This window comes from Dicentrarchus labrax, unplaced genomic scaffold (assembly GCF_905237075.1).
Source record: "Dicentrarchus labrax unplaced genomic scaffold, dlabrax2021, whole genome shotgun sequence".
Taxonomy (NCBI): domain Eukaryota; kingdom Metazoa; phylum Chordata; class Actinopteri; family Moronidae; genus Dicentrarchus; species Dicentrarchus labrax.
Genome location: NW_026136722.1, coordinates 3,832,107 through 3,857,208, shown reverse-complemented (window position 1 = coordinate 3,857,208; position 25,102 = coordinate 3,832,107). Strand labels below are relative to the sequence as shown.

Below are 25,102 nucleotides of genomic sequence, written 5' to 3'. Positions count from 1 at the left end.
GTGTCATAACTTATTCACACTAATTACAGGAACACTGCGTGTACGTGGTGGAACTTCATGCTTATTACCGCTATTTCAGCGGCCATAATAACAGATACAGCAGTCACGCCTCAGCCACGGCTGCAGCGACACTTCACTAGAGAGACGAGGTCTCACCTATTTCCAGCAAAAATAGACAGTGAAAATCTTACGTTCATAGTCATATCGTCATTAACCCGGCAACATGTACACCTTTAAGTACAGTTTCAATGTCTATATCTGTAGAATGTGTCGCAGACATGTAACACCTCCTGTATGTTTCAGATTAAAAGCTCTCTGGTGTTTCTGTGGACAAGGTCCACTCGTGTTAACTAGGCTTTTACTGTGGGGAATTTATCCAAGGCAGGCTCCGTATAGAAAGATAGGGCTGGTAGCAGCGCCGCAACCGGCACACGCTGCTCAGGTAGGCAGTGTGAGCCGAGGGTCAGGCTGCAGTCTGCAGAGTCCAGGCCAGTAGCACAATTAAATTGCAGTAGTCGGCTTTCAGCCAGTAGAGGATGGTTGCTATGCATTTTTATACCAAAAGATGTAAAATTAAAATACTTTGCACTAAAATGTCAAGATTGGGACTATTGGAATAAACACCAGTAAATACCCATGTACAGAGGTTTTTAGCAGAAAAAGTGGTGTGGGGGTTTACTTAATCTTTAATGACAGATATGGGATGTCAGTTTATACAATTTATAGATTGTAAAAAATAAGTTAAAAAAAGTTCTGTACTGAATAAAAATAAATACTAAATATATGTTATGACAATATTCAAACATATTCCATGCATAAAGACAATCACAGCACCAGTTTTAATTTTATTGCCACCAATCATTAGGTTTTCTTAAAGTAACAACAAGGACTGTTTATTTTCTGTTGCTTCTGGCACACTGTGGACGTAAGCGGTGGTCGTTGATTTCTTAGGAAACCCAACCCAGTGGTAGGCATTAAGAGGAACTAGACAGGAAAAGCATTTAGTTTGTTTCATAATCAGTTAAATACTCCTTGTAGTTGGTTTAAAGCTCCTATATAACCAATATTTAATAATAGTAGTCAATCTACAATCTACAGCTATAGTTATAGTGACTTTCAGCTCGTTGTTAAAATGTCTGGTCTGTAAATGTTTTAAGAGAAAACACTGAAATACAGCATTTAAATCAAAGGTCACCATATTCCACTGTCAAATCAGACCTCTAGTTTCATTAGAAAGGGAGGAAGGGAGACTTTATTGGAGTACCTCTTATACCTAATTTTACAGTGGGAAAACTACAGAGCTCAGATCTCTGCAGCATAATTCAACACATTAAAATCTCAGTTATATTTAAAAGAAATTCACAGGAACACCTTTTTTTTGTACTTTTATTTAACTTTATTTCACAATTTTATGCCATTTATTGTGTTCTTTGTTATAATACCACACACAAATGTCAACTGGCTAAAACAATATAAAACATAACTTCCACAATTTCATTATTTATATTATGTACATGCACTCATATATTCAGAGGCAAAAAAATCTCAGGCCTTTGCTTACTCTCAAGTGCACTTTCATCTGTCTTCCTTGCTGGTTGAGAGGCCATTCCAATGAGGATCCTTCAGCTTCTGTTTGCCAGATCAACTTGAAGATTTAACAGCTTTTGGATTTATTCAGGTGTGTGTTCATTTTGTAAGCATTATGGGAAAAAAATAACTCCAAGTGATGCTATTTCTAATTGCTTGAAAGCCAAAAACGAACACACAGCAACCGCTTTTGTTTACTTTTACCATGAAACTCGTACTATAGCATTTCTTTTTGGGAAGCAGATGACGTGCTGGTGTCGAATGTGCATGAAGTTCATAAACCGTCACTGAAAAAATACTTTCGCTCCCAGTTGGATTCACAAAAAGAATCTTAACACTAAGCTTATCTCAGCTCCACTGCAATAAAGGATGATTTTAAACTCATTGGTGGAAGCAAAACCCTGACCTGTGTGCCCCATTTTCCACCCGTCACGCATCCCTTCTTTGAGGTGGACCGAGCGCCACTTCCTACATACGTAACTGCCACGGTTTAGCTTACAACCAAAGTATAAGTGCCAGGATTGTCTTTTACCTGAATTTGACGTGTTGATGGTGTTCTTTTGATGCTTTTCTGGAAACTCAGATGTGACGGATGCGTAATAGGAACGAAACAAGGGAATCAAGAGCACAATGGGTGGATTAACTTCCATTGTGCGTTTGACTGCTTTGTCGCCAGTTCATTCCCATACTCATGAAACACTATCTACAATACTTGTGGGGTTTGATGGTTTGATAAAAACTGGAAGGTTTAGAATAAGCGAAATCTCCTCCTCTGCCACAACAGACTAAACATTACACAGAGAGTGGTTTGGACATGAGATCTTATTTCTACAGCTCTGCCGATACATTAGCATGACTTACAGTATTAATGAAGGCATGAGTGAGCATAGCAGCACTCATGACAAAACTGGAGATATGGATTATACAAGAGTTACAAATAGCAAAGGTCCGTGTTGACAGCAGAGTCCTAGGATCATCAGCTATGCATTAAAAATGCATAAATATTTCTTGAAGAGGTAACATTATGATCGTATTGAACTTTTGTTGTTTGAAGAAAGAAAGAAAAAGAAAAACAGGCTCACTTGCCACCTGTGTAGTAGTATAATAATACTCAAAACTGGATTCTTATTGGAGTGGTCCTTCAGGCGCTGCCTGCCTCCTGTTTGTATCCTCCATCAGTTCAGGCTGCTCAGGCGGGACAGAGGACGGCTCTCCTCTCTATGTGGGGGCAAACTTCTTGGCCTGTGCCCTTACCCGCTTCTCATAGTCCATCCTGTTCTGACTGAAACATAAAAACACAAAGAGGCAAAGACATTGTTAACCATGCTGATGCTAGTTACATGTTTATTTAGAGCTTCCATTTGCAACACATCGGTGTATAAAGTGCTGAAACAACAGGAGACGTTTCTTTCTTCTTCTGTGTTACAACAGGCACTGTCCTGAGAGTGTCTGAACTTCAAATAGAATCACAACAACAGGTTCAAGAAATGTCAAACAAGCTAAAGTTTTAGAAAGGCAAACGCACTTACCAGTAAATTGTGTAAGCCTCTGCTTGTGCTGGGTCTTGAATGTTGGGCTCATTCAGCAGCTCCTGGATACCCAACAGGATCTGAAAAACACCACCAATCAGTCTGCAGTCAGTGTGATAATCTACTGGTTCATTTAAAACAATGTGCATTCATTTCCTCACTGCAGTTACAACACAACACAAAGATGTTATATTCATAAGTTATACGCTAAACAAGTTAACAAGTAAAACAACCACCTCCCCCTGTTGAGTATTAGACAGAGACTGTGGATAAGCGAGTGTTCAGACCTGTTTGATGGTGATGGCAGGCCTCCAGTCTTTGTCCTCCTCCAGGATCGACAGACACACGGTGCCGGATGGGTAGACATTTGGGTGGAATATTGGTGGCTCAAACTTGCCTGAGTGGAAATCAGTGAAAAGAAAGTCAGAACTTTAAAGCTTGAAGAAAGCCTGACGTGGAAAAATGAAAGATTTCAATTACATTGTTCAATTTAGTCATTGTAGAAAACTGTCATTACCTTACGTTTTTCATTCAATATCTCTAAAACACAAGAGGATTTGTGAAAGTGCTGTCATTCTTTCCATGACAGACAATTTACCTCACATGTATCTGCCAACATCCTGATTAAAGAAACGTCTCTTCAACAACTGATCTGAATATCACAACACTTTAGTAACGGGGACATTGATGTCCTACGGAGGCTAAGCTCAATAAGATTTTATTAAAGAATGGAAAAGTAGCACTGCACCATCACACTCTACTGTACCATCAATTAACTAACCAGAATCATTATGCAATTTGAGCATGCAACATACAATATGTGTTTTTGAAATTGAAAGCATTATCACACCAACATTTACACAAGTGTAGCTCAATGTGTGGCTTAGAAAATAGTTTTTAAAAAATTGTTTTCCGCATTCACAGAATCCAAAAGCAGTGGGTCAAAGAATTAGGTTTTTGCATGGACCAACACAAAAATGCATATTTATATATTTTTTGTCATCTTTCACTCTGGGTTCATCGTTTACTCAAGGTGGTACTGACTGAACCCTGGTGTACAGACTTTGTTATTTCCTGAGCTTTGAATTTGAATTTCTGCCCTTCAACAGAGAATGAAACTATGGGGAGAGGTACTCACATTTGGGTGGTGAGGAAGGGTAGTCATCTTTGAACAGCATTCTGAGTTTGTAGAGTCCTCCCTCCCACAAAGTCTTATGAAAGAATAAGCAAATAACACGGTTAAATTCAACACTTCAAGAATCAAACTTTAAGACATTTGAAAAGGCATAAAATTCTGATTATGGCATTTCAACTTTTTAAGACCTTGCAGACACCCTAAATAACTGCTTTAGTAATTTCAATGAGGACATAATTTAATTTTTATAATAATTTAAAAAGAACTAAAAAAAGTAAACATACATAGAAACATTGGCTTAATGAAATCTGGAGCCAGAGTAGAAAGAAACACAGACATTATGTAACAAATTTTACACTGAAAGTAAAATTAGACAACAATGTGGATTTTTGTCTCTATATGATGAACAAAGTTATTGTTGCTGCATGTTTTGCTTAAATAACAAGTAAACACTTGTAATACACTCAAACTATGAACTTCAGATACTGCTCCTTTCATTTCCAAAAGTTTTTTTTTTCCAGCATTAATTAGGCCAAAAGATAAAAGCATTAAAAATGTCTTGCTTGTGTCATTTGAGTGTCGTATTTGTTGTGTTTGGCTGGATCTAAACAGGAAGTAAACAATAAGCCGGCTTCATCACTTGCAGTAATTACTCATATAACATTAGTCATTACAAATTCATGACACAGATATTGAAGAATTAAATGTAATGTGTTGTTTAATGTTTGTTCAACATGCAGAATTACCTACACAACAATAAAAAAACAATCTTGTGACAACTTGCAATTACATGCATGTCGGTATATATTTTCATTTATTGTCTATTAAGTTCATTCACTATATGGGAGTGCTACTCCAATTACTACTGTACTGCATTTATTGTTTGTATGTTTATTTTACTTTGGAATACTGAGCACGACTGTTATTGTTATTATTTGTAAAATAATTTGAATAATAATAACAACTTGTAATTACAGTAATACTGAATGCAAGTGTCCAAGCAGTGGTTAAAAGGGTTTGAGTGGTAAAGTTGGTGAGACTTGCAAACAGATTCAAGATTATATAAAAATATACAGCTATTGAACGGGCCTAGTGCTGGTCATACAGAAGATGTGTGAAAGCATCACTTTGATATGTACGTTAACTTATAGCCGACTCTGTGCCAGAAGGAAACTTACTCCTTTCTTCCCTGGGATGGCACACTCCCAGTTCATCAGATTCATGGTTCCATCAGGATTCTTCGTAGGCACAGCAACAAAACCCTGTGTGGTCGACAACAGACACAAAACATCAGTGGACAACCTGACCTGTTCCTGAACTGTAATCTACTACTCATAAATACTGGGGGGACTCACTGTAACAAACATGGGGCAAACAAAGTTGATCCTGAATTAAGGGTGACTTACAAATGGGTGGTCTTTTCTCCAGGCTTTGCGCTCCTGGGACAGTCTGCTAAGAGCGATGCCAGACATTGCTGCTCATCAACGCCTCCCTGTGGAAAAACAACCCAAAACTAATTAATTATTCAATTCCAGCTGTCCCAGACTAGTAACACAGCCCCAAATGTTTCCTCTGGAAACTGAATTGTGGATGTTGGGCATGTACCAGATACCACCGACATTGATTTACGTTATTTGTTGTGCGACCGGTAGAAACTACAAAGGTAACTTAGCTACTGCAACAGCCGTAAAAGGTAAAACAACCGCTGTACCACACTAACAGACGACAGACGGCAACCTCTCGACTGGACTTACCTCTGAGTTTGTTTGGCTAACTATCGGAATTACGTTGGTTTCAGGGCTAACGTTAGCTTGGTTGCTTCGCTAACGCTAACGTTGCTGCTGTGTTGACGGCGAGCGAAAAGAAAAACACACCCTTCGACGTTGGACACCAAACCTACGGGAACAGTTAGGGCGCAAATGTACAAAGCGAAAGAAACTGTGATTTTATAAACATTCCCCAAACACTCTATTCGGCATATATTGGTGTTATTTTTTGATAATTTACCACACTTGTGTAAAACAATGTGACTCGTATGACGGCTTCAACAGCTAGCTTATTGCGAGAAAGGACCCCAATTTGTTTATTTCGGTAGGACCTTCAGGCAGTTTACGGGACAACCGAGTGACACACGTCACTGGTGGTCGGCCATCTTTGTTGTGGCGTTCTCAATGGGCAGTTCACGACTTCGGAGGATTCGATCATTTTGAGTCATGTTTCCCTGAAATGAATCAGCCAGGGTGCGAACTAATAACGTCTTAATAAGACATGAGCTCAGCTGAAAACATGATTTGTTGAATTTTATAGGTTCTCTTAAATATTGCCCGATGCATTTAAGAACCTCTCAACTTTGGGAAGCAGATGTGATTGTCAGCATCCATGTTAGCGATAAAATGCCTGATTTTTAAATGGAGTTTGGTCTGCAGAGGTAGAACGTTTTTTAGATTTAAAACAGTAACACTGATGTAGTGGACTCAGAGGAGCTCTCAACTTTAGGAAGAGTTGTGGATTGTTCTGTTTTGTAGTCAGCCAATTGTGAGTCCATCAATCAAGTACCCCCCCCGTAAGAAAAAGTGAGCTGCCCTGAAAGCTGTTGTATATTTTGCACACTGGAATCACCTTTCACTTCCCTGGTATTTGTAATATTGGGATTGCATACACGCATGTGCATTATTATTAAATGTTATTTCAAGGTCCAGTGTGTAGCATTAAGGAGGCTCTTTTGGCAGAAATGGAATATAATGTTCGTAGGTATGTTTTCATTAGTGAATACTTTAGGTGGAAAAAATAGTAGCATTTTTGTTATAGTAGAAGGAGACATCGTAGTTCCTCCTATACACTTCACAGCCTGTTTTTATTCTCAGGCTGTCAAATACCAACATGAGCGGCGTTCAGTTACAATCTGCAACTTCACTTCTTCATATCCTTCATGCTGGTCTTTTAAGTAGATGGGACTTCATACAAATAGCCTATCGTTACATTTTAAAGTTATGATCAGTGTGTAAATCCTGAAAAATATTGTCTTACCTTTATCAGCTTTTAATGATAATACTTATATACTACAGCATGTCGTAAGGGCTACAATGGTGTGACCTGGAATTTTGTGTAATAGGCTTCAGAAAAATACAATGTAAAATACATAATCTGCCCAAATAAACACCTTGCCAGCACATGTTGTATAAAATCAGTAGCACCTCCACCATTCAGTACTTTTGCATTGCTACGATAGTTTATACTATCACATTATGCGTGTGGAGATGACTTGTGCATCAGTGGGTGAGTGTCTGAAGCTAAATAGATGTTAACAAAGCTGCTGTCAGTCACAGAATGGGAGTTTTGATGTATTTTAAGCAATATGCAGGTAAAGTAAGCAAAGTCCACAGCTCGAAAAGAATTGTTCAAAATGAGCTGTTCGTTCTCTTTTGCCCACTGATAATGCTCTTTTGTTCTGGTCTGCACAGTTTGCTTTATTTATTTATTTTTTTACCTCAGTGGAACATAGCAACAGCTGACAGCATAAACAGTGGTTAATATAACTTAATACTCGTTATGTTTAACAGTTCAAAGATGAACAATGCCAAATTGCTGGTAACAAAAGACGACTCTGCAGGTTGGAATAAGTGCACAGCTTCCACTGCAATCTTCTCAGCCACTTTAAAAATGGGACACTTGCTCAGCAATTTATAAATTATTTTTGTACGCATCTTAAGCCCCATATGAGTTAAATGTTGTACATTGTAAAACCAACATGGCAACTAAACAGAAGCTAAAATACATAAACTTTGTTTTGAAAATCGGGCATCTTGCCAGACACCTCAAATCAAGCACTGGAACCGGACTGAACTGGTTTTGATTTCCTCTGCGTCAGCATCCCAAATTTTTTTATGTGTTGTATTGCGTCTCGGCAAAAGCTGCAGTCTTTTTGTGGAACTATTATCTGCTTCACTTTTTCACACTACATTATATTTTCTTATTCAACATGTAACTTTGCAACAAATAAAAATTGTATAAAGTAAAAATACAATTGCAAACATTTAGACTCCCATTGAAATCAGCATAAGACTGGAAGAAAAACACAAAAAAAATATTAAAATTGGTCGATCAATATTTCTACTGTCTATAGTATTTTGCCCCTCTGTCTTCCACGGCCCAGACTAAATATTTACTTTTCTGTTTACTGAATAAATGAGTTTTCCTCAAATTCATGAGCGTGACATATTTTAAAGGGGGAAGAAAAGATGTGACACCCTACCTGTATGTAACATAAGAAAACAAGAACCTCAAGCAGCCATTTATTGTAACATTTGTAAAAGAATTCAATATATCCATCTGACCTCCTCCTATCAAAAAGTGCAGTTCTTCCAAGAATCAAACGTTCACTGGCCTAATAATGCTGAACCTTTTAACATTGCAAACATGTTGAGATAAACTAGACAGAAACATGTTACATCATGGTAGTATAAACGTGTCTAAAAGAATGGAAAGTTAAATAGGTTGCATAGTGTAGAAGAGATGTTCATTGAATGTTTGTGAGGAAACTTGCAACTGTTGAGTTAGTAATTAGGTTTCACAACAAGCTTGCTGTGCAACCCGCTCACAGCTTGTACTATCTCCTTAGTATTAGCAGAAAGTACATTATAAGGCTAGTTACTCTTGATCTATCACCCTTGCTGACAGCAAACACACTGCTTTCCCTTGTAAAAATATCATCACATCCTTGGTTGTGCAAGTCCACTGCCTTTCCGCTTCCATTCACAGCTTCTTTCCTTCTCCCTCTGAGAGGATGTGATCAGGAGAAGCCCTTTTGAACCATTCAGACCAGGAGCCATCATAAACACACACCCCGGGGTGTCCCAGCAGGTGAGCCGCCAGAACAACATGACACGCTGTGACACCAGAACCACAGGAAGCCCAGAGTGGTTGCTCCAGGTCCACCCCTGCCTCCCTGAACAGTCTGGACAGGCCCTCGGTTCCCAGCTCCTTCCCAGAGGCATCCATGAAAGAAGTGAATGGCATGTTGACGGCACCGGGGAAATGGCCCGGCAGTGTGTCTGTGAGGGTGAGACAGAGGGGTGAGACACATTTTGGGCGATGAAGACTTTGTGGTTAGACAAAAAAAAGAAGAAGAGAAACACTCAAAGTTAAATTACTAGATTTCTTCTAGTGCTTTCAGACATATCTAATGCCCTTCATCAGCAGATGGTTTGATGAAGATGAAGATCATTAGATGTGGCTGAAAGCCCCAGAGGAAATCTAGTATGTTTTTGAGCCAAACTACTGGCTACAAGCTTGACATTGAGCTTGATGTAACTGCAAAACAGCAATTTATACATTTATAAATATATAATAGGCTATATAAATAAATAATAAGTCACACTTCATTATTTTACACAATCAACCTGTCAGTAATATTGACTATCACAAGATTATATATGCATCACATACATATGAAAGCAACCATGCATAATAATAATTGATTGATCAAACATTTAATTATCAAAGATGCAGTGTATTAGGCTATTTTCATGCATGCGCTCCCTAATCTCTCCTCTTTATTATAGAAAAGGGCAAAATTCTGACCTCTGTTAACTGAAAACAGGCTATTATTATTACTTATTGTTTTGTTTTCAAACTAGTAACCCTGCTCACCCTCTCTGGGCTCCGGCTCAGTCCCCCTGAACCTCCCAGCGGACCTTGCGTCCACCGTCTGGACCTGCTTGGTTTTGATATTCTCCAGCACGTCCTCGTAGCTCTTCACCCACGACTGATTCAGGGTCGCCTTGAACTCTCTACGCTCCGGCTTGGAGTACTCAGACGCCACCGGGTAGCCGTCAGCCAGCCAGTTCCTCATCCCGCCGTCCAGCACCGACACCAAACTGTGTCCGAACAGCCGGAACATCCACCACACCCGGGGCGCGCTGAACGACCCGAAGTCGCTGGTGTCGTACACGACTACGTGCGTGTCGTTGCCGATGCCCAGACCCCCAACATACTGCGAGAAGTGGCTGGAAGTTGGCAGCATGTGATCTAAAGGAGAGGTCTTGTCACAGCACTCGTCTATGTCAAAGAACGAGGAGCCCGGTATGTGCTTCTGCGCAAACTCCGCTCTCGGGTCCCGTTTCGTTTTGGGTAGGTACCACGAAGTGTCCAGAACCCGAAGCTTTGGCCCGACCAGGTTGTTCCTGACTGCATCTGCTAGCCACTGACTTGACACCAGAGCCCGGGTCTGTGCCGCCATGATGAGGCTCTGTGATATAATACAAGCTCCGAGCGCTAGAGGGAAATGTTTGTGCTCTTTAAAAGGAGAACATGGGAAGTTAAACATTTGGCAAATGTACGGCCGCGGTGAACTTTGGATGGTCAAGATGTACAAACAACAAAGCAGGATGCACACGTTCTTGTACCAACGTTTAATAAGAATTCATTGTGAACATAAGAAAATAGACTTTTGGAATTATATTTAAATCACATATAAAAAAATAAATGGATCAGCTTTATTATCTAAAGTAAAAGTGAAGTGTAGGGTATGGCACACACACACACACACACACACACACACACACGTATAAGTGCTGCATTTGTAAAACTGGACTTATAAGTCCTCCAAGGCACATCTTTATAAACTGCACATCTGCTAAAGCACCAGCAGGTTGTGCCATATTTCTTCAAAGGCTCATAAAGAGCAGGCACTAGAGTAGGAAAATGCTTTTCAGACACATTTAGTTGGATTATAACGGTTAAGGGGTTGGAAAACTGCTCAAAATACACAGGTTTTATAGAATGGTATTGAAATAATGGGAAGATAAAGCTTGTAAAAGAGGCCCAAAGATAAACAACATGAATATGAAACTACCATTTTTAGCACCATCTTCATAAGGTCCTACATACTGATGATACTGAGTTTTGTCAGCAATTAAGTGAAATTAATTCAGGGCAACCGTTGTTTCTTTTAACATGTTTCAACATACAAGAAAATTATTTAAATTCAACAAAAATAAAGTACAGTGTAACGCTCAGACCTGCGTCCATACTGCCAACAAACAGTCCATTGTCTAGAGGCTGGGTTCGCATTCAAATAAAGCTTATGTGTTAAATCCACACGCAAATCCTCTGACAAGCTTCAGCAGACATTTCCATTCACACAGCAGATCTTAGGTTTATATCTCTGCTCATTTCAGATATGATAAATCAATGACCTGGTGAATCAACCAGTCACATAAAGTGATTGTTTAATGCTGAGTTGTAAATTTAACTTTGCCATTCAAAAGTCGTCTGCCTCAGATCTTGCTTTCTACCTCGGAGACGACGTGCTCTGGCGGGGCCTTGGTGAACCACTCATACCAGGATCCGTCGTACACAGACGCATCAGGGGCGCCGCACAGATGTGCAGCCAGCACCAGGTGACATGCGGTCACACCGGACCCACAGGATCCACAGATTGGCTTATTCAGGTCCACTTGTGACTTCTGAAAGAACTTCTTCAGCTGCTCAGGAGAGAGCATCATGCCATCGTCATCGACAAACCCGAAGAAAGGCATGCATTTGGAGCCAGGGATGTGACCTGGTTTGACACCTGTGGGACGATGACACAGTAGTTAACCTTTTTGCACACACCTGTAGCACAGTTAAAGTATATGGAAATGTAAAAAGTCCCATTTTCTTTAAAAAAAAAAAAAAATACTAAGAATACATTTGTATATGAAACTTTTTGTTGTTGTTGTTGTTGTTGTGTCCCCTGTGGATAAACATAGTGTTTCTACCACCTTGTGTCTTTGATTGCACTGATGGTCTGGTGTGCTTTTAGATCATACAAAGGCATTTGTATTAAACTGAGACTATTTCAAAACCAGTTAAAAACTCCTTGTAGTAGGGTTGCATTTGTCTGTTGCTTACTTATAAATGATTTTTTTCAGGGGCTTTAAATTAAGTTTAAATGAAGTTAAGTTGATCATCACAATAATGCCAGTGACGGTGATCTACAGTGACGTTTGAATAAACTGGTACCTTACTTTGAACTTATTAAATACTAACAAATCACTCCTACTCACACTTTTTGAGGGTAAATATTAAATGTAAAACTAGACCTACCCTCTCTTGGTTCGGGCTCTTTCCCGCGGAACCTTGCATAGGGCCTCACATCCACCACCTGGAACTCCTGGCTTGCAATATTATTTGTGATGTCCGCGAATGACCTCACCCAGGAGCGGTGTTTTACAGTGGCGGTGAAGCGGGCCGGTTCAGGCCTGGTGTACTTCCCTGTGACTGGATGACCCTCTCTGACCCAGTTCCTAAAACCCCCGTTCAGCACAGACACCTGTGGGTGGCCAAAAAACCGGAACATCCACCAAACCCTGGTGCAGGTAAATGCCCCAAAATCACTGGCGTCGTAAACAACGACGTGGCTGTCATTTCCAATTCCCAAATTCCCAACGTAATCGGCGAAAAACTTCTCGGTCGGGAGCATATGATCGAACTTGGATGACCTGTCCGAGCACTCGTCGATGTCGAAAAACGAGGCCCCTGGGATGTGAAACTGTGCAAATTCCTTCTTGCCGTCTCGACTCATCATCGGTAGGTACCAGGACGTGTCCAGGACCCGCAAACGCGGTCCCACAAGATTGCGTTTGACCATGTTTGCAAGCCATTTTGCAGAGACAAGAGGTTGAGTTTGCACTCCCATGTTTACACCAGGGTGAAGTGCAGCTATCCTCATTTAACCTCTGCTTTCTCCAGCCTGTTTGATGTCTGCGGGGTAAACAACTAATTGGTGCATTACCTCCACCAACTGGACTGGAGTGGATCAAATAAAAGTAATACAACAATCACAAGAAAGAAAAATAGAAACATTTTTCATAGTTTTAACCGATGTATTAAGTTATTAGATTTCATTGTTCATTGTCATTCTTTTTTTAGTATTTTTCTGGGCTTTTTATTGCCTTTATTGATAGTGACAGCTGAAGACAAGCAGGAAAGGGAGGCAGAGATTCGAACCCTGGGCCGCTGCAGCAAGGACTCAGCCTCGGTGCATGGGTCGCCAGCTACCGGGCGCCCTCATTGTTATTCTTAATATCACTGTTAATATTTCCCAAAATTCATGTCCTCATTAATGGAACAATAAAAACGACAGAATCATAACGTGACAGGTTTTTAAGGTTGGGCTTCACAAGGAGATCTTTACCTCTGAAACCTCTCACATGATATAGGACTAGGCAGTAAATATAAAATATTATTTTCATAACATCATCCAAGCCATTTAATTGTATTGTTACGGTCACCTTGGGAAGGGAATGCTTACATTTATGAAGTGACATGCTATCTTAGCTACACCCAGTACTAGCATGATGTCTTGCACAAGCATGTCACTTCTTCTCTCTTAGCGTATGAATCAGTATCATCACAGAGACTAACTATCCTTTTTATATTGTACTTGGCAGGGGTTCTGAATCTGAGTGACTAAAGAGGAGAGTAACTGTAGAATAGCTGTAATTTAGATTACCAAAACTACAAGTAGTTAAGGAGTGCAACATCAGAACATCAGAGGTCTTAATAATGGGAATTACAGAGGCACCACAGTTACATGAAGAGGCTTTTAAAACTTTTTAAAGTTAAAGCTTTCTAGAGACATCTTGTAAAACTGACTCCATATAGTAATGACAATGATTTGATTAAGCAATTGATTTTATTGACAATTTCATAAGAGTACCACCCACATAGCGAACAAACACAGTATATCAATTAAGGGGGATCAATATTTAATCAGTATTTTAATAATATTTAATTGCTTGCCCAAAAAGTAATATTTTCAAAAGGAGGATCTGTAAATTTATCAAAGCATACAAACATAATTTGTCACTTGTAAAGCTATGGTCAGTTTGCTACTGATTGGTATTTAAACAAGAACAACAAAAACAGCAATGATACATTTTACATGATACAGACTCACATAAAAATGCTTATATTTGACATAGGATGATCAGGAAAAAGAAAAACTATATTCTATTATTCACCTTTAATCTTTTCTATCAGACTTAATTTTGTGGTATTTTTTGTGATTATATCTCTCATTTGTTCTGCTATTTAATTAAATATCATGTTGCATTTCTGTAACTGAAAACCTGTGGAGAACTTATGATCAGGGCATGTACTTCATTCCTTTCATCCTAGGAATGATATGTATATCTCTGATGTCATGGTGCTGAAGCAGCCAACACAAGTAGCGCTCCGTCCCCATGCCCCATCCACTGGTAAGGAGTGGTTTCACTTGCCGCATGTTAATGTACCATTTGTAGGACTGCTCTGGCACTGCATGGTGCCTCAGGGCCTCCTGTACCATCTCTGGGGTGGAATGACGTTCACCAAGACCCAGAGTCTCACCCAGGCCCAGAAGAAGGTCAGCAGCTTTGGCTTTGCACCGCCCAGTGCCCTCCACATATGCCTGGTAGAAGGGAACTCCTAGATGATCCATCTCAGTCAGCCAGACAGCACCACCATATTTCTCTATCAAGACCCGCTCTCCCTTGCGTGTTAGCTTTCTGCCAAACTTGGGCTGGCCATCTTGGACCCACTCTGAGCAGTCAGCAGAGGGCATCATGGGAATGGCCTTGTCTAGAGGGACTCTTGGTAGTGGGGTCTTCCCATCCAGCTTACTCAGCATGGCTGTGACATGTGTAAGGGTCCCTGCAGTGTTGAGGATCAGATCAGAGTGTTTCTTCAACATGGACTTGGTAAGATGAGCCAAGTATCCCTCTGCTATGGACATGGCTTTGTCCATGTCACCCAACAGTTCACACTCCACATGGTAGAACTGGTTCAAGTGTGTGGCATCAGGATCTTCCCCTCTAAAGCTGGGAGAGATGTAGTACGTCCCTGGCAGGTTCTCTTGGAAGCGAAGGAAGTATTCAAGTACAAATTGCATTGAATCAGCCAGGTAGATGTCTTGGCCCAGCAGATTAACAGAAACTGGTTCTGAGTCAGATCCTAAGCCCATTGGTGAGGAGATGGTGTCTGTGGTGAGAGGGGTCAGAGCGTAGGAGTACTGGCAGGAAGTATGGAAATATTCCACTGTACTGTGGAAAAGAGTGTTTTGAATCTGGAACAGGTTGCGATACCACTGGCTCTTGATGGCAAGTGTGGAGTGAGACTGTGGGTCTTCCCATGAACGAGGAGGCCTGCACTGGGTAATTTTTGTATGGATCGTTTTGAGGGCCTCAGGGTCAGCAGCTGGGCCATCCAGTGATGACACATATCCAGGATAGCTTTGGAAGCATTCTGGTTGCAGCTCAGCATGATTAGTACCAACTGGTGAAGGTAACACAGGGATCAACTTGGCATGAGCATAGTCAATCTCAAAGCCTTCAAAGATCAGTGCAACACCTCGAGCTCTCATGCTCTCTTCCAGAAGTCTGGACACTTTTTGAGTGGCTAAGATCAGTGCCTTGTAGTCAGCTTCCTCTAGTTTGAAGATGTCACTGGACAGTGGTTTGCGTGGCACCACAACAGTTACTCCAGGAGTGTTGGGGTATGGTGTCAGGAAGGCAATGTGCTCACTGTCTTCCCATACTCTCCATTGTTGCTGCTCTCCACGCACAATGCGACTGAACAGGTTATCATTTGAAGCATCTCCGAAAAAGTCAAAGCAAGAGGGTGCATTTTGTGTTGGCAGTCCATTTCTAATCTTGGCTTGAACCTGGGTCAGTGCCTCATCATCCCAGCGTGGGCCACTTTTTGAGGTGCAGTAGCCAGGATCATGAGTGTGGAATTCTTCTTCATTGGCAAGATGGGGCTGCCACTTTGGCTGTGGGCCATGAAGCGGGAGCAGTCTGATTTTTGCTGGCTGATCAGGGGTTGGGTTAAAAACCAAGGCACAGCGCTGCACTCCCAGACGCTCACATAGCAAGCTTGAGGCAGCTCTTGCTCCTTGTAGCATAGCCACAAAATCAGGTGTAGCCAACTGAAAGATGCTACTTGCCCCACTAAGAGTTTTTCTAGTCAGAATGGTTGACCCAGGGATCCAGGGGTTGGGATCAAGGTAGGCAACCAGCTCATCTGTTTCCCAGATCACATCAGAGAAGCTCTTCAGGGGCCTCAGGACTTCAACTCGTGAAATGCCATTTACCATTGAGGCCACAAACATCACACTAGCATTTGTTTCAATGATAGCATCACCTTTAGCGTCCACTGCAATGATTCCTGCACAGATCCCATTCAGATTTTCAGCCATCACTTCTCTACATGCCTGCCTAAGGCTATAGCCTTTGTGATGGTAGAGACTAGCTATTTTCTGTGCAACTGTGTGTCTCAAAAATACATCTCCATCTCCAGAGCAGGTAATAGCTACCTGGTCATCAGCATATATTCCTGCCCCTACTACTGCTGTATCCCCAACTCGCCCTTTCAGCTTTCCTACTAACCCACCGGTGGAGGATGCAGCAGCCAACCCATGCCAACGATCCAAGGCCACAGCTCCAACTGTCTGAGGGTGATTGTTTTTTGAGGTATTTCCACCACTAAGCTTTGCAGTTAACTCTTTGTGACGTATATCAGTGTAGAAATACTCAGGCCCAACAGGCGTCTCTTTCTCCTCCAACCCCTGCAGAAACTCCTCAGCCCCATCTCCCACAATTAGTGAATGTGAGCTTTTCTCAAGGACACACCTGGCTGCTTTTATTGGGTTCTTCACACTCTGCACACAAGCAACAGATCCTGACCCCTTTGCATTGCCATCTGCGATGGTTGCTTCCATTTCATTTTTGCCATCTTTGTTGAATACTGAGCCTTTACCTGCATTGAATAGGAAGCAGTCCTCCAGAGCTTCCACTGACCTCTGAACTGCATCCAGACTCCTGCCCCCTTGTTGAAGCACTTGAGTTCCAAGGGTTAAGGCTGTCTGTAGAGAAAACTCAATAACTCCGATCACTTCGGTGTTCAGCATCATCACCTCTCCTGCGCCACCATGGATCACCAGATTATAGTCTGGGCTCATGCCAGAAGTGGAGCCAACAATGGTTTTGCCATTGTTTAGGCTCTCTGGACAGTGATATGTCTCTCCATTCATTTTCTCTGTTTGACCCTGTTGGAGTATACACTCCAGGGCTCCCATTTGGTATGCAATAGCATATCTAACAGCTAGAAGCATCACTAGCTTCAGGTTTTTCTTCAGGCTTTCTTGAAGCTTCTCCAGAACAAGAGCAAAGCTCCCTTTCCCATTAAGCACAATGCGAACCTTGTCTCTCTTCCCAAGGTAGGTTACAGCAAGCTGATCTTGGGCATAAACATTCCCTACTCCACACTCCACACCCTCCATCAGATCTGTACCTGTGAGGTATACAGATGGACACCCAAACGGGTCCAGGTACTTCTTCAGTGGGTTGTCAGATGGCAATGATCGACGCAAGGTGGCAATATGGGGACCGACTCCGTGACCATTTTTGGTGTTTTTGATGAGGCTTTTATGTTCCAGAAATGCAACATGGAACAAGTGTAGGAGGTCAGTTGTGTATTGGATTGTGTTATCTGGGCCAGCACATGATGCCAAGGCACCAACCAACTTGCGAGATTGCATGGTGAGTGAGTATGTAGGATCACAACGGCCATGTTTGAAGTGGCGGACATGGGTAGGTGTCACAAGTATGTGATTGGCAGCAGATTCCCCAAGAGTCTGCTTTAGGGAAAGCTGCAAAGAGAAATTGATCCAAGCATCATACAGGCCTCTCTGCCCCCTAAGAGTAGAAAAGACATCAGGATAGGAGGGCACATCAAAAGTGAGAACTGGGTGTGCTGCTTGTAAGGAAGCGCTTACTTTGGGGGTATTTACACCTTGCAAAGAGAATGTTAGGGAGGTTGGGAAAACAGAATCAACATTAGCATTGTTCAATGTGAAAGACTGATTTGTGTTTTTGGTGTCAGTATGGACTAGATTTAGGTCAGCAGTCTCAGACATATTGTAAACACTCGCAGTCACGAGCCCAGCCACCATCCCATCCACAGCACTGTGTTCAAACATCATCCCAGCTGTGCTGTCCTTGAACACCACCAGGTTCACCACCTGTGATAAAAGCAAGCATTTGTTAATGATCAGTTGAATCATTAAAAAATGTTATTAGCTCAGCTTGTTTATGTCCTGCTTTGACATTTGATGTCTTATCTGACTGTTGTGGCAACTCTTCTTCCATTCTGAGGGTGTTTTTTATTTGTTTTGAGCTGCTTTGACTGAGTATTTGAAAAGAACAGAAATGTTTAAATAAAATTTGAATAATCACTGTGTTTCTGCAAATAAACTGAGCTAATTTTATATTTCCTATTGCATATTTTAATACCAATCAATTTCTCAATTGCTTTCCAATTTTAGTGGTATAAATTAGGTTTTGATGAGTATGTGTCAGTCAGTTGTATGGTTTGGCTGATTTGACATGTATATGTAACATGGAAAAGCAGTGTGGACACATGCGATATCTATTCAGATTCTATCCAATACCTTGTCATAGTATCTCAGACATGGACTGTCTCCTCCTCCTCCCAGTCTCACTGCACTGAGAATATCGGCCAGTTCAGAGGGTGCGTTGCACTCCTCCAGACACAGCGTCAGCACAGCACTCTCCATCAGCCCCAGTGATGCCGCTGTGTCCCCTCCTTGCCCCATGATCTCTTCCCTGGTGGCAGCCCAGGTTTTGCGCTCCAGAGCGGAGAGGCTGCAAATGGCAGAGGGATCATTCTGTTTTCCTGCTCTGGGTTGATCAATCACCTGAGCCAGCTGTTTATAGATGTCATTGAATGATCGAGCAGAAACTGGCCCACCAGTGCTGGGACGCCACAGTATGTCAACAGGGAACACTCCTCCAACACAGGTGATGATGGCATGGAGGCTATCTGGGTAGACCTGGAAATAACATAGCTACAGATTAGAAATAGTCTTGACCTATTGAACTCAACATTGCTTTGAGAAATGTTATCAGTTGTGCCCTGCCAGTAATCTCACCTTAATCTCATCTTGATGCCTGCCAGGAATCCGGCTGGCAGCGAATATCTCAGACTGCTGTGTGCGCTCCATTGCCACATTGCCCTCCAGTAACAAGGGCTCACTGTGCAGCTTTGCTGCTGCCCAGAGTAGAGCGGCTGCCCTCCCCAACTGGGTACATTGGTTTGCTTGGGAAGGAAGAAGAACAAGAGGGAGGGCTGTGGAGGTGGGCAGAGGGTCAACGCAAGACAGCAGACCTCTTTTGAACTGCTCTGTCACCCAGTTCTCTTGGCCTGCACCAATGCTTGCTAATTTTTGCTGGGCCTCTTGAAGGAGCTCCCTCTGCTGTTCCAGCGTACTTTTGAACTCAGGATAAAGGTCAGGGCTTAAAGTGAGCTGCAGGACACGGCTCACTTCTTGTAAGGTAACATCCAACTCTGGAACAGGGTAGTTGAGAAGGGCCATCCTGTTGATATGGAGGAGGCTTGGGTGAGATAGATTCATAAAATTCATAAAAGGTACTCATTTTTATTTTACAAAATAATTGTATCCATTTACACAGTGCAAGGTGTATTAAAATAATTGCTGCTACTGGCTGAGCAATATTGCCTGGTTCAAATAAGCAGAGCAGCAAAGAGTCATCAACCAGATATTCTAGTATGACCATCTATTTTCATGCACTTAATTACTTTGTAATACTTTGTGTCTAGCTTTAACAAGTTTGGTACACTGAAAAACTAATATTTGGACCCCATGTAAATGTTACATGTTTTAATCTGTCTTATTTAATTGACTTTAATATGTTATTGAAACCTACTCATCTTTTTAAATTCATTTTAAAATGTACTGTGCTTATTTAAAAGAAGTTAATTTCAGTCAATTAAAAATAATTAGAAAAATATTTAACACATTTTAATTTCCTCATACTGTCCTTTCTGCACATGTGCAGACACATACCACTCTTTGTTCTGGAGGCAGGGCTTTTTTTCACTCTTGAGAAGCCCCATCAGTGCCGTATGGCTCTGCATTTTTGGTAAGTAAGCATTATAACCATGGATGTGCTTCACTTAAACAGGGTTGTGTAAAGTGTTCTGAATCATGTTTTTGATAGAGAAAAAGTAGTCAGCTAATGCTTTCAGTTGTGTTAGCTCAATATCAGCTATCCTTTCAGCCACTAGCCTATTAAACCTGACTATCACTCTAAAAAGTGGCCCTATTATCACCACTTAATTAAGTGCATGATTGCAAGTTAAAAATTCTTATATATTGATTTAGATCGACCTTTTAAGTTCCAAAAAATGTTTTTTGAGTTGTGTTGATATAATAATGTTGGTAATTACGTCAACTTAATATTGTGCGTAATTTGAACTAACATTTCTGTGTTAATTGGCTCAAAACAAAAGTCAAGCTGTAATCACTAAAATTTGCTTGATAACTTCATTTTTCTCCAACCTGAGTTCAGCCTTTCAAGTTCCCTCCCCTACCCACCTATCACATGCCTGGGCAAATTCAGACATTTAAGGACCTGTAGGCTGAGCACATACTCAGGTGTTGACAGTAATGGCATGGGAAAATACTTTCAATGTATTAATAAATCAATGTATTTTTCTTTTAATTTGCTGTACAAGGAAACAGTAGCGTTTGAGGCAGGCCTCAATAGACAACTGATGAAAACTGCCACCATTGGTGACCAGTCCACCCCAGAATCTGACTATATGACAATAACCATCATGGTTGAGGGAACCAAAATCCTGGAGGGCAAGGATATCCCAAGGTGCTGTGCTTTGCTGATGGGAATCTGAACTATTGGAAATTAAATGTACATTGATAGTGACAGTCTGCTGCTCTTTGTTACAGTTTTTGTAAAAATTGAGCTAAAAGGTCTTTCCTATAATGTGTAAAAAAAGACTGCAGGACCCTTTTACACTTTTATATTGAATATTTAAAACTATTAATATATTTGTCTGATAACCTTTTATTACAATATGTTAGGTTCTGGCCCCATAAATGTAGTCAAACTACTTAATTTGTCCAAACTGTCTAAAACCCCTCAATTATTTCATTTATAATGATATAAAATAGACAAAAATACACCTGGTCAATAGAATATTAGAAATATGCATCAGCAATAGACACCTCATCATTAGCAAAAAAGGCTATTTTTATTTTTATTTTGTTATTTTAAAGTCATCAGTTTGGTTCTTTAAATGTTGATGAAGACTGACTTTATTCATTATTTTTCTCGTTGTCCTCATCTGTCAATAATAAATAAATTAAATAAATAACCACTTTACAAATGTATAGTTTTGTTCAGAAAAATATAAAATATGAACAGATTATCATCAGGGATTAATAGATATGTGAGGATAAAAAATAGAATAAATTCTACTCAAAATAGTTGAGATAAAATTATACAATTACTCTTAACTTAGTTAAAAATAATTAGTACACTCAACTACACCACACACATTTAGATTTAGATAAAGAAAAAAAAATTTCAGTATATTATCAGCAAAATATACATCTCCAATAGCTCTGACACCACCTGGGACATAAATACCAATATCAATATAGAAACTAGTAAATACAGGAATATATCAACATATGAAATAACAACTAGGCTATATATTGAACATGTTCACTTTTTGTATTATAATTGTCCTTATAGTACAAAAATGACCTTAAATAAAGATTGCCCAATAGGCAGATATTACATTGTAAATTAATCTCAACTCTAATTTAGTGAAATATTTCCAAATTAGTCATTTATTTTTGTTTTACCCAACATCTGCACTAACAAGTGCAACTAATTCCTGTACTTTCAAACATACTATTTAAAGATCACTGCACAAATGCTGCTATACATGAATGTTATTTAAAACTGATGACATTTTCTTTCTGGATAATTAACAGTTGATTGTAGACATTAGGTCATGTATTTAAATATTGCAGTGCAGTTAAATCAGTGACCTCAGTGGTGGGTACAACCATGCTCACCAGAGGTGGCAGTGCTCAATAAGAAATAAGGATACTTGTGTGGAAAAATACTCTGTGCTGGTGAATGCAAGCCCATTTCAGGCACTGATGCTACATTAATATGGAAATTAAGATCTATCCAGTTAGAAGGAGAACAGTCACCAGAGAGAACATTTGTTTTCACTACACTACAAAACTGTTCACGTAATGTGAAGCCAGTGACTCCAATTTCCTTTTATTTAAATTTCACTCATTTCTGGGACTCACTGTCTGCCACATGTGAGTATGAACTAAATTTCAGTTTTTGGTCATTCTTTCTTTGACCGTTTTCCAGTCATCTGGAAAGGGAGATATAAATAAGTACATCAACCAAGAAAACTGAAATAATGAGCAAACTATTGTCAACTTTTTAAAAAATTATTATTATTATACTGCATTCAAAGCTGACAGGAAATCATGGGGAGAAAGAGCAACAAAGAACCCCGTCATGGTTGAAGCCCCTATAACACAATGCACCTGTAAGTCTACAGGCCTGTTGTGACAGAGGATCGTATGTTCAGAATATTTTGCAATTGTTTTTTCTCTTGCAGTATTTATGTTATATTATCAGTTTGAAAGTTAAATACATAGTTAATGTTTGAGCTTGCCATAGGTTTGGATTTATTGCAAATAGTCTGAATAACTATATACTTTTATTTCTTTAGTTATCATTTTTGATCATTAAATTTAAGTATTTTATTAGAAAATAAGCAAAATAAAAACAAACAAAGAAGAAAACCCCAGTAAGACTAAACAATACAAATAAACTTACTTGTATCTTCAGTGTCTCTGTGTAGCTTTGCCTGATGCCAGGTAGATGTGGCTGCCTTGGGCACATTGGCCTTATATACACATCCAACCATGACCCACCCCAAGTTGGTCATAGAGGAAAAACAGTCAAACAGAAACTAAAAGTGCCCCTTCAATGTCACACTGTGATTTTTTTAAACCATGTGAATCAGCCTCCTATTCTTGCACCACTCTCTGTACACTGCTGCCTCAGCAGTGTTTCAAAGGTAATATTATTACTTTACTTATTACTCCCTGCCAACAGTAATTAGTTACACAACTATTGCTTTTCATTTATTTCCAGACAAATGTAGGTGTTTCCATCTTATCAGTGATATTGTAACTAACAATTTTTTGGGTAATTAACTAATTATTAGTAATTAGTTACAATACTAATAACAGGGAAAAATAATATTACTTGTAATGAGTTACTGCCAAACACTGCTGTTGGGTTGGGTTATTGATTATAATATAATCAGACTGATTAAAGGTTTTTCCTTTCTCATTTAATTCTCGTCATTGTATCAAGCCACACAGATAAAGTTCATGCTACTTCTACTCCACTATATTTATTTGAGAGCTTGTTATGTTTATCCAGAATTGTTCATTCAATATTTATAAAATATAATAATAATAATAATAATAATAATAATAATAATAATAATAATAAGAGAATTAAAGGAAATAGAGGAAAGTTTCATTTTTACTCATTCAAGCAGCCTGTTCAATAAATGCCACTTGAATGAGTAAAAATTAAACTTTCCTGCAATATAATAGTTACGTGCAGGGGGATCGCTAAAGGTATATCTTATCTTATTCTATCTGGTCAGCTTCAGTTTCAGTTCATAGTTTAGTTTATACATTACACAACTCTTTCATACATCACTCAGTCATTCATTCATCTGCTGACACACTGATACTCCTTTTTTCCATTCAAAACGGTTTTCTTCCTGTATTTTAATGACAGTATGTACGAGTATGAATGTATGGGTGTATAAATATGTGAGAAAAAAAATTGGTGATCCATTTTCTAAGTCTGATCTGAATGGTTTTCTCTCCTCTGTTTATTACTTAAGAACAAATTTTAAAAAATATGTTTTGCCAGGTTAATCTTTTTAATTCTCTTAAATATTTTTATTTATTTCTTTATCTGTGAAAGAGGTGGAAAAATCAGTAGGAGGGTGTCAACAAAAGTAATATTGTAACTAACTACTCTGTACTGGATTGTGATATTATTATGGAAATATTTTTTGTAATTAGTTACAATACTGATCACTGGGAAAAATAATATTATTACTGTACTATTATTCCTTGTAATGAGTTACTGCCAAACACTGCTCTTGGGTTTGGTTATTGATTATAATATAATCAGACTGATTAAAGGTTTTTTCTTTTCTCGTTTAATTCTTGTGATCGTATCGAGCCACACAGATCAATACAGTACAATTTTCAGTCATTTGTACTTCATGCTACTTCTACTCCACTATATTTATTTGAGAGCTTGTTATGTCAATCCAGTATTGTTCATTCAATATGTATAATATATAATAATAATAATAATAATAAGAGAATTAAAGGAATTAGAAGAAAGTTTCATTTTTTCTCATTCAAGCGGCCTGTTCATTAAATGCCACTTGAATGAGTAAAAATGAAACTCTCCTGTAATATAATAGTTACGTGTACTCACTTCTCTGCTTTGTCTCCATTTGACCCCTGTCCTACATTCAGTCTAATGTCTATTGTATGAGTCACAATGGATGTCATCCTTAAAAGGTCAGCAGGCCTCAAGGCACTTTGCACCTACCTTGGTGAGGATGATTGACATCTCATTTGGGAGTATATGGTTTATGGTATATTGTATAACTTATTGTAATTACAGTAACACATACTGTTTCATATTGTAGAAAATGTTTCACACTCCTAATGTCACTCTCTCACTAGTTATTGCAGGCTAGAGAAAATGGCTTTCACAATGTGCTTTAGAAAGACACTCAATGAAAACAAAGCAAACCTACAGCCTCTCACTATGCACAGTATGAACATGCTGGTGGTTTTTATGTTTTAGCTCATTGATGACAAATACATTAACATTAC

General features: G+C 39.6%; 4 protein-coding genes across 7 annotated transcripts; all 4 read right to left on the bottom strand.

Annotated features, from left to right (window-relative positions):
• Positions 1–1,372: 1,372 nt before the first annotated feature.
• Positions 1,373–6,357, bottom strand: LOC127356510 (SUMO-conjugating enzyme UBC9). Of its 3 annotated transcripts, none has more exons than XM_051388287.1 (8): positions 6,259–6,357; positions 6,006–6,147; positions 5,658–5,743; positions 5,430–5,513; positions 4,255–4,327; positions 3,404–3,513; positions 3,117–3,196; positions 1,373–2,869 (listed from the first exon to the last, which is right to left on the bottom strand). In XM_051388287.1, the coding sequence occupies exons 3-8, from the start codon at positions 5,721–5,723 to the stop codon at positions 2,806–2,808; spliced, it is 477 nt and encodes a 158-aa protein (XP_051244247.1). In that variant the 5' UTR covers positions 5,724–5,743; positions 6,006–6,147; positions 6,259–6,357; the 3' UTR covers positions 1,373–2,805. The 3 variants fall into 3 exon arrangements, with proteins under 3 accessions (XP_051244247.1, XP_051244248.1, XP_051244246.1); XM_051388288.1 differs by having other exon boundaries at positions 6,264–6,283; XM_051388286.1 differs by having other exon boundaries at positions 6,006–6,323.
• Positions 6,358–8,530: 2,173 nt separating this feature from the next.
• LOC127356752 (3-mercaptopyruvate sulfurtransferase) lies at positions 8,531–10,536 on the bottom strand. 2 transcript variants are annotated; one of them, XR_007882060.1, is made up of 3 exons: positions 9,901–10,536; positions 8,682–9,302; positions 8,531–8,650 (listed from the first exon to the last, which is right to left on the bottom strand). XR_007882060.1 is itself a non-coding variant. In XM_051388770.1 (2 exons), the coding sequence occupies exons 1-2, from the start codon at positions 10,487–10,489 to the stop codon at positions 9,004–9,006; spliced, it is 888 nt and encodes a 295-aa protein (XP_051244730.1). In that variant the 5' UTR covers positions 10,490–10,536; the 3' UTR covers positions 8,531–9,003. The 2 variants fall into 2 exon arrangements, 1 of the variants encoding a protein (XP_051244730.1); XM_051388770.1 differs by having other exon boundaries at positions 8,531–9,302.
• A 110-nt stretch (positions 10,537–10,646) lies between these two features.
• LOC127356753 (thiosulfate sulfurtransferase-like) lies at positions 10,647–12,985 on the bottom strand. The gene is made up of 2 exons (XM_051388771.1): positions 12,340–12,985; positions 10,647–11,824 (listed from the first exon to the last, which is right to left on the bottom strand). The coding sequence occupies exons 1-2, from the start codon at positions 12,962–12,964 to the stop codon at positions 11,529–11,531; spliced, it is 921 nt and encodes a 306-aa protein (XP_051244731.1). The 5' UTR covers positions 12,965–12,985; the 3' UTR covers positions 10,647–11,528.
• Positions 12,986–13,911: 926 nt separating this feature from the next.
• LOC127356759 (uncharacterized) lies at positions 13,912–23,079 on the bottom strand. The gene is made up of 4 exons (XM_051388776.1): positions 22,992–23,079; positions 19,226–19,670; positions 18,725–19,126; positions 13,912–18,295 (listed from the first exon to the last, which is right to left on the bottom strand). The coding sequence occupies exons 2-4, from the start codon at positions 19,667–19,669 to the stop codon at positions 14,384–14,386; spliced, it is 4,758 nt and encodes a 1,585-aa protein (XP_051244736.1). The 5' UTR covers position 19,670; positions 22,992–23,079; the 3' UTR covers positions 13,912–14,383.
• Positions 23,080–25,102: the final 2,023 nt, after the last annotated feature.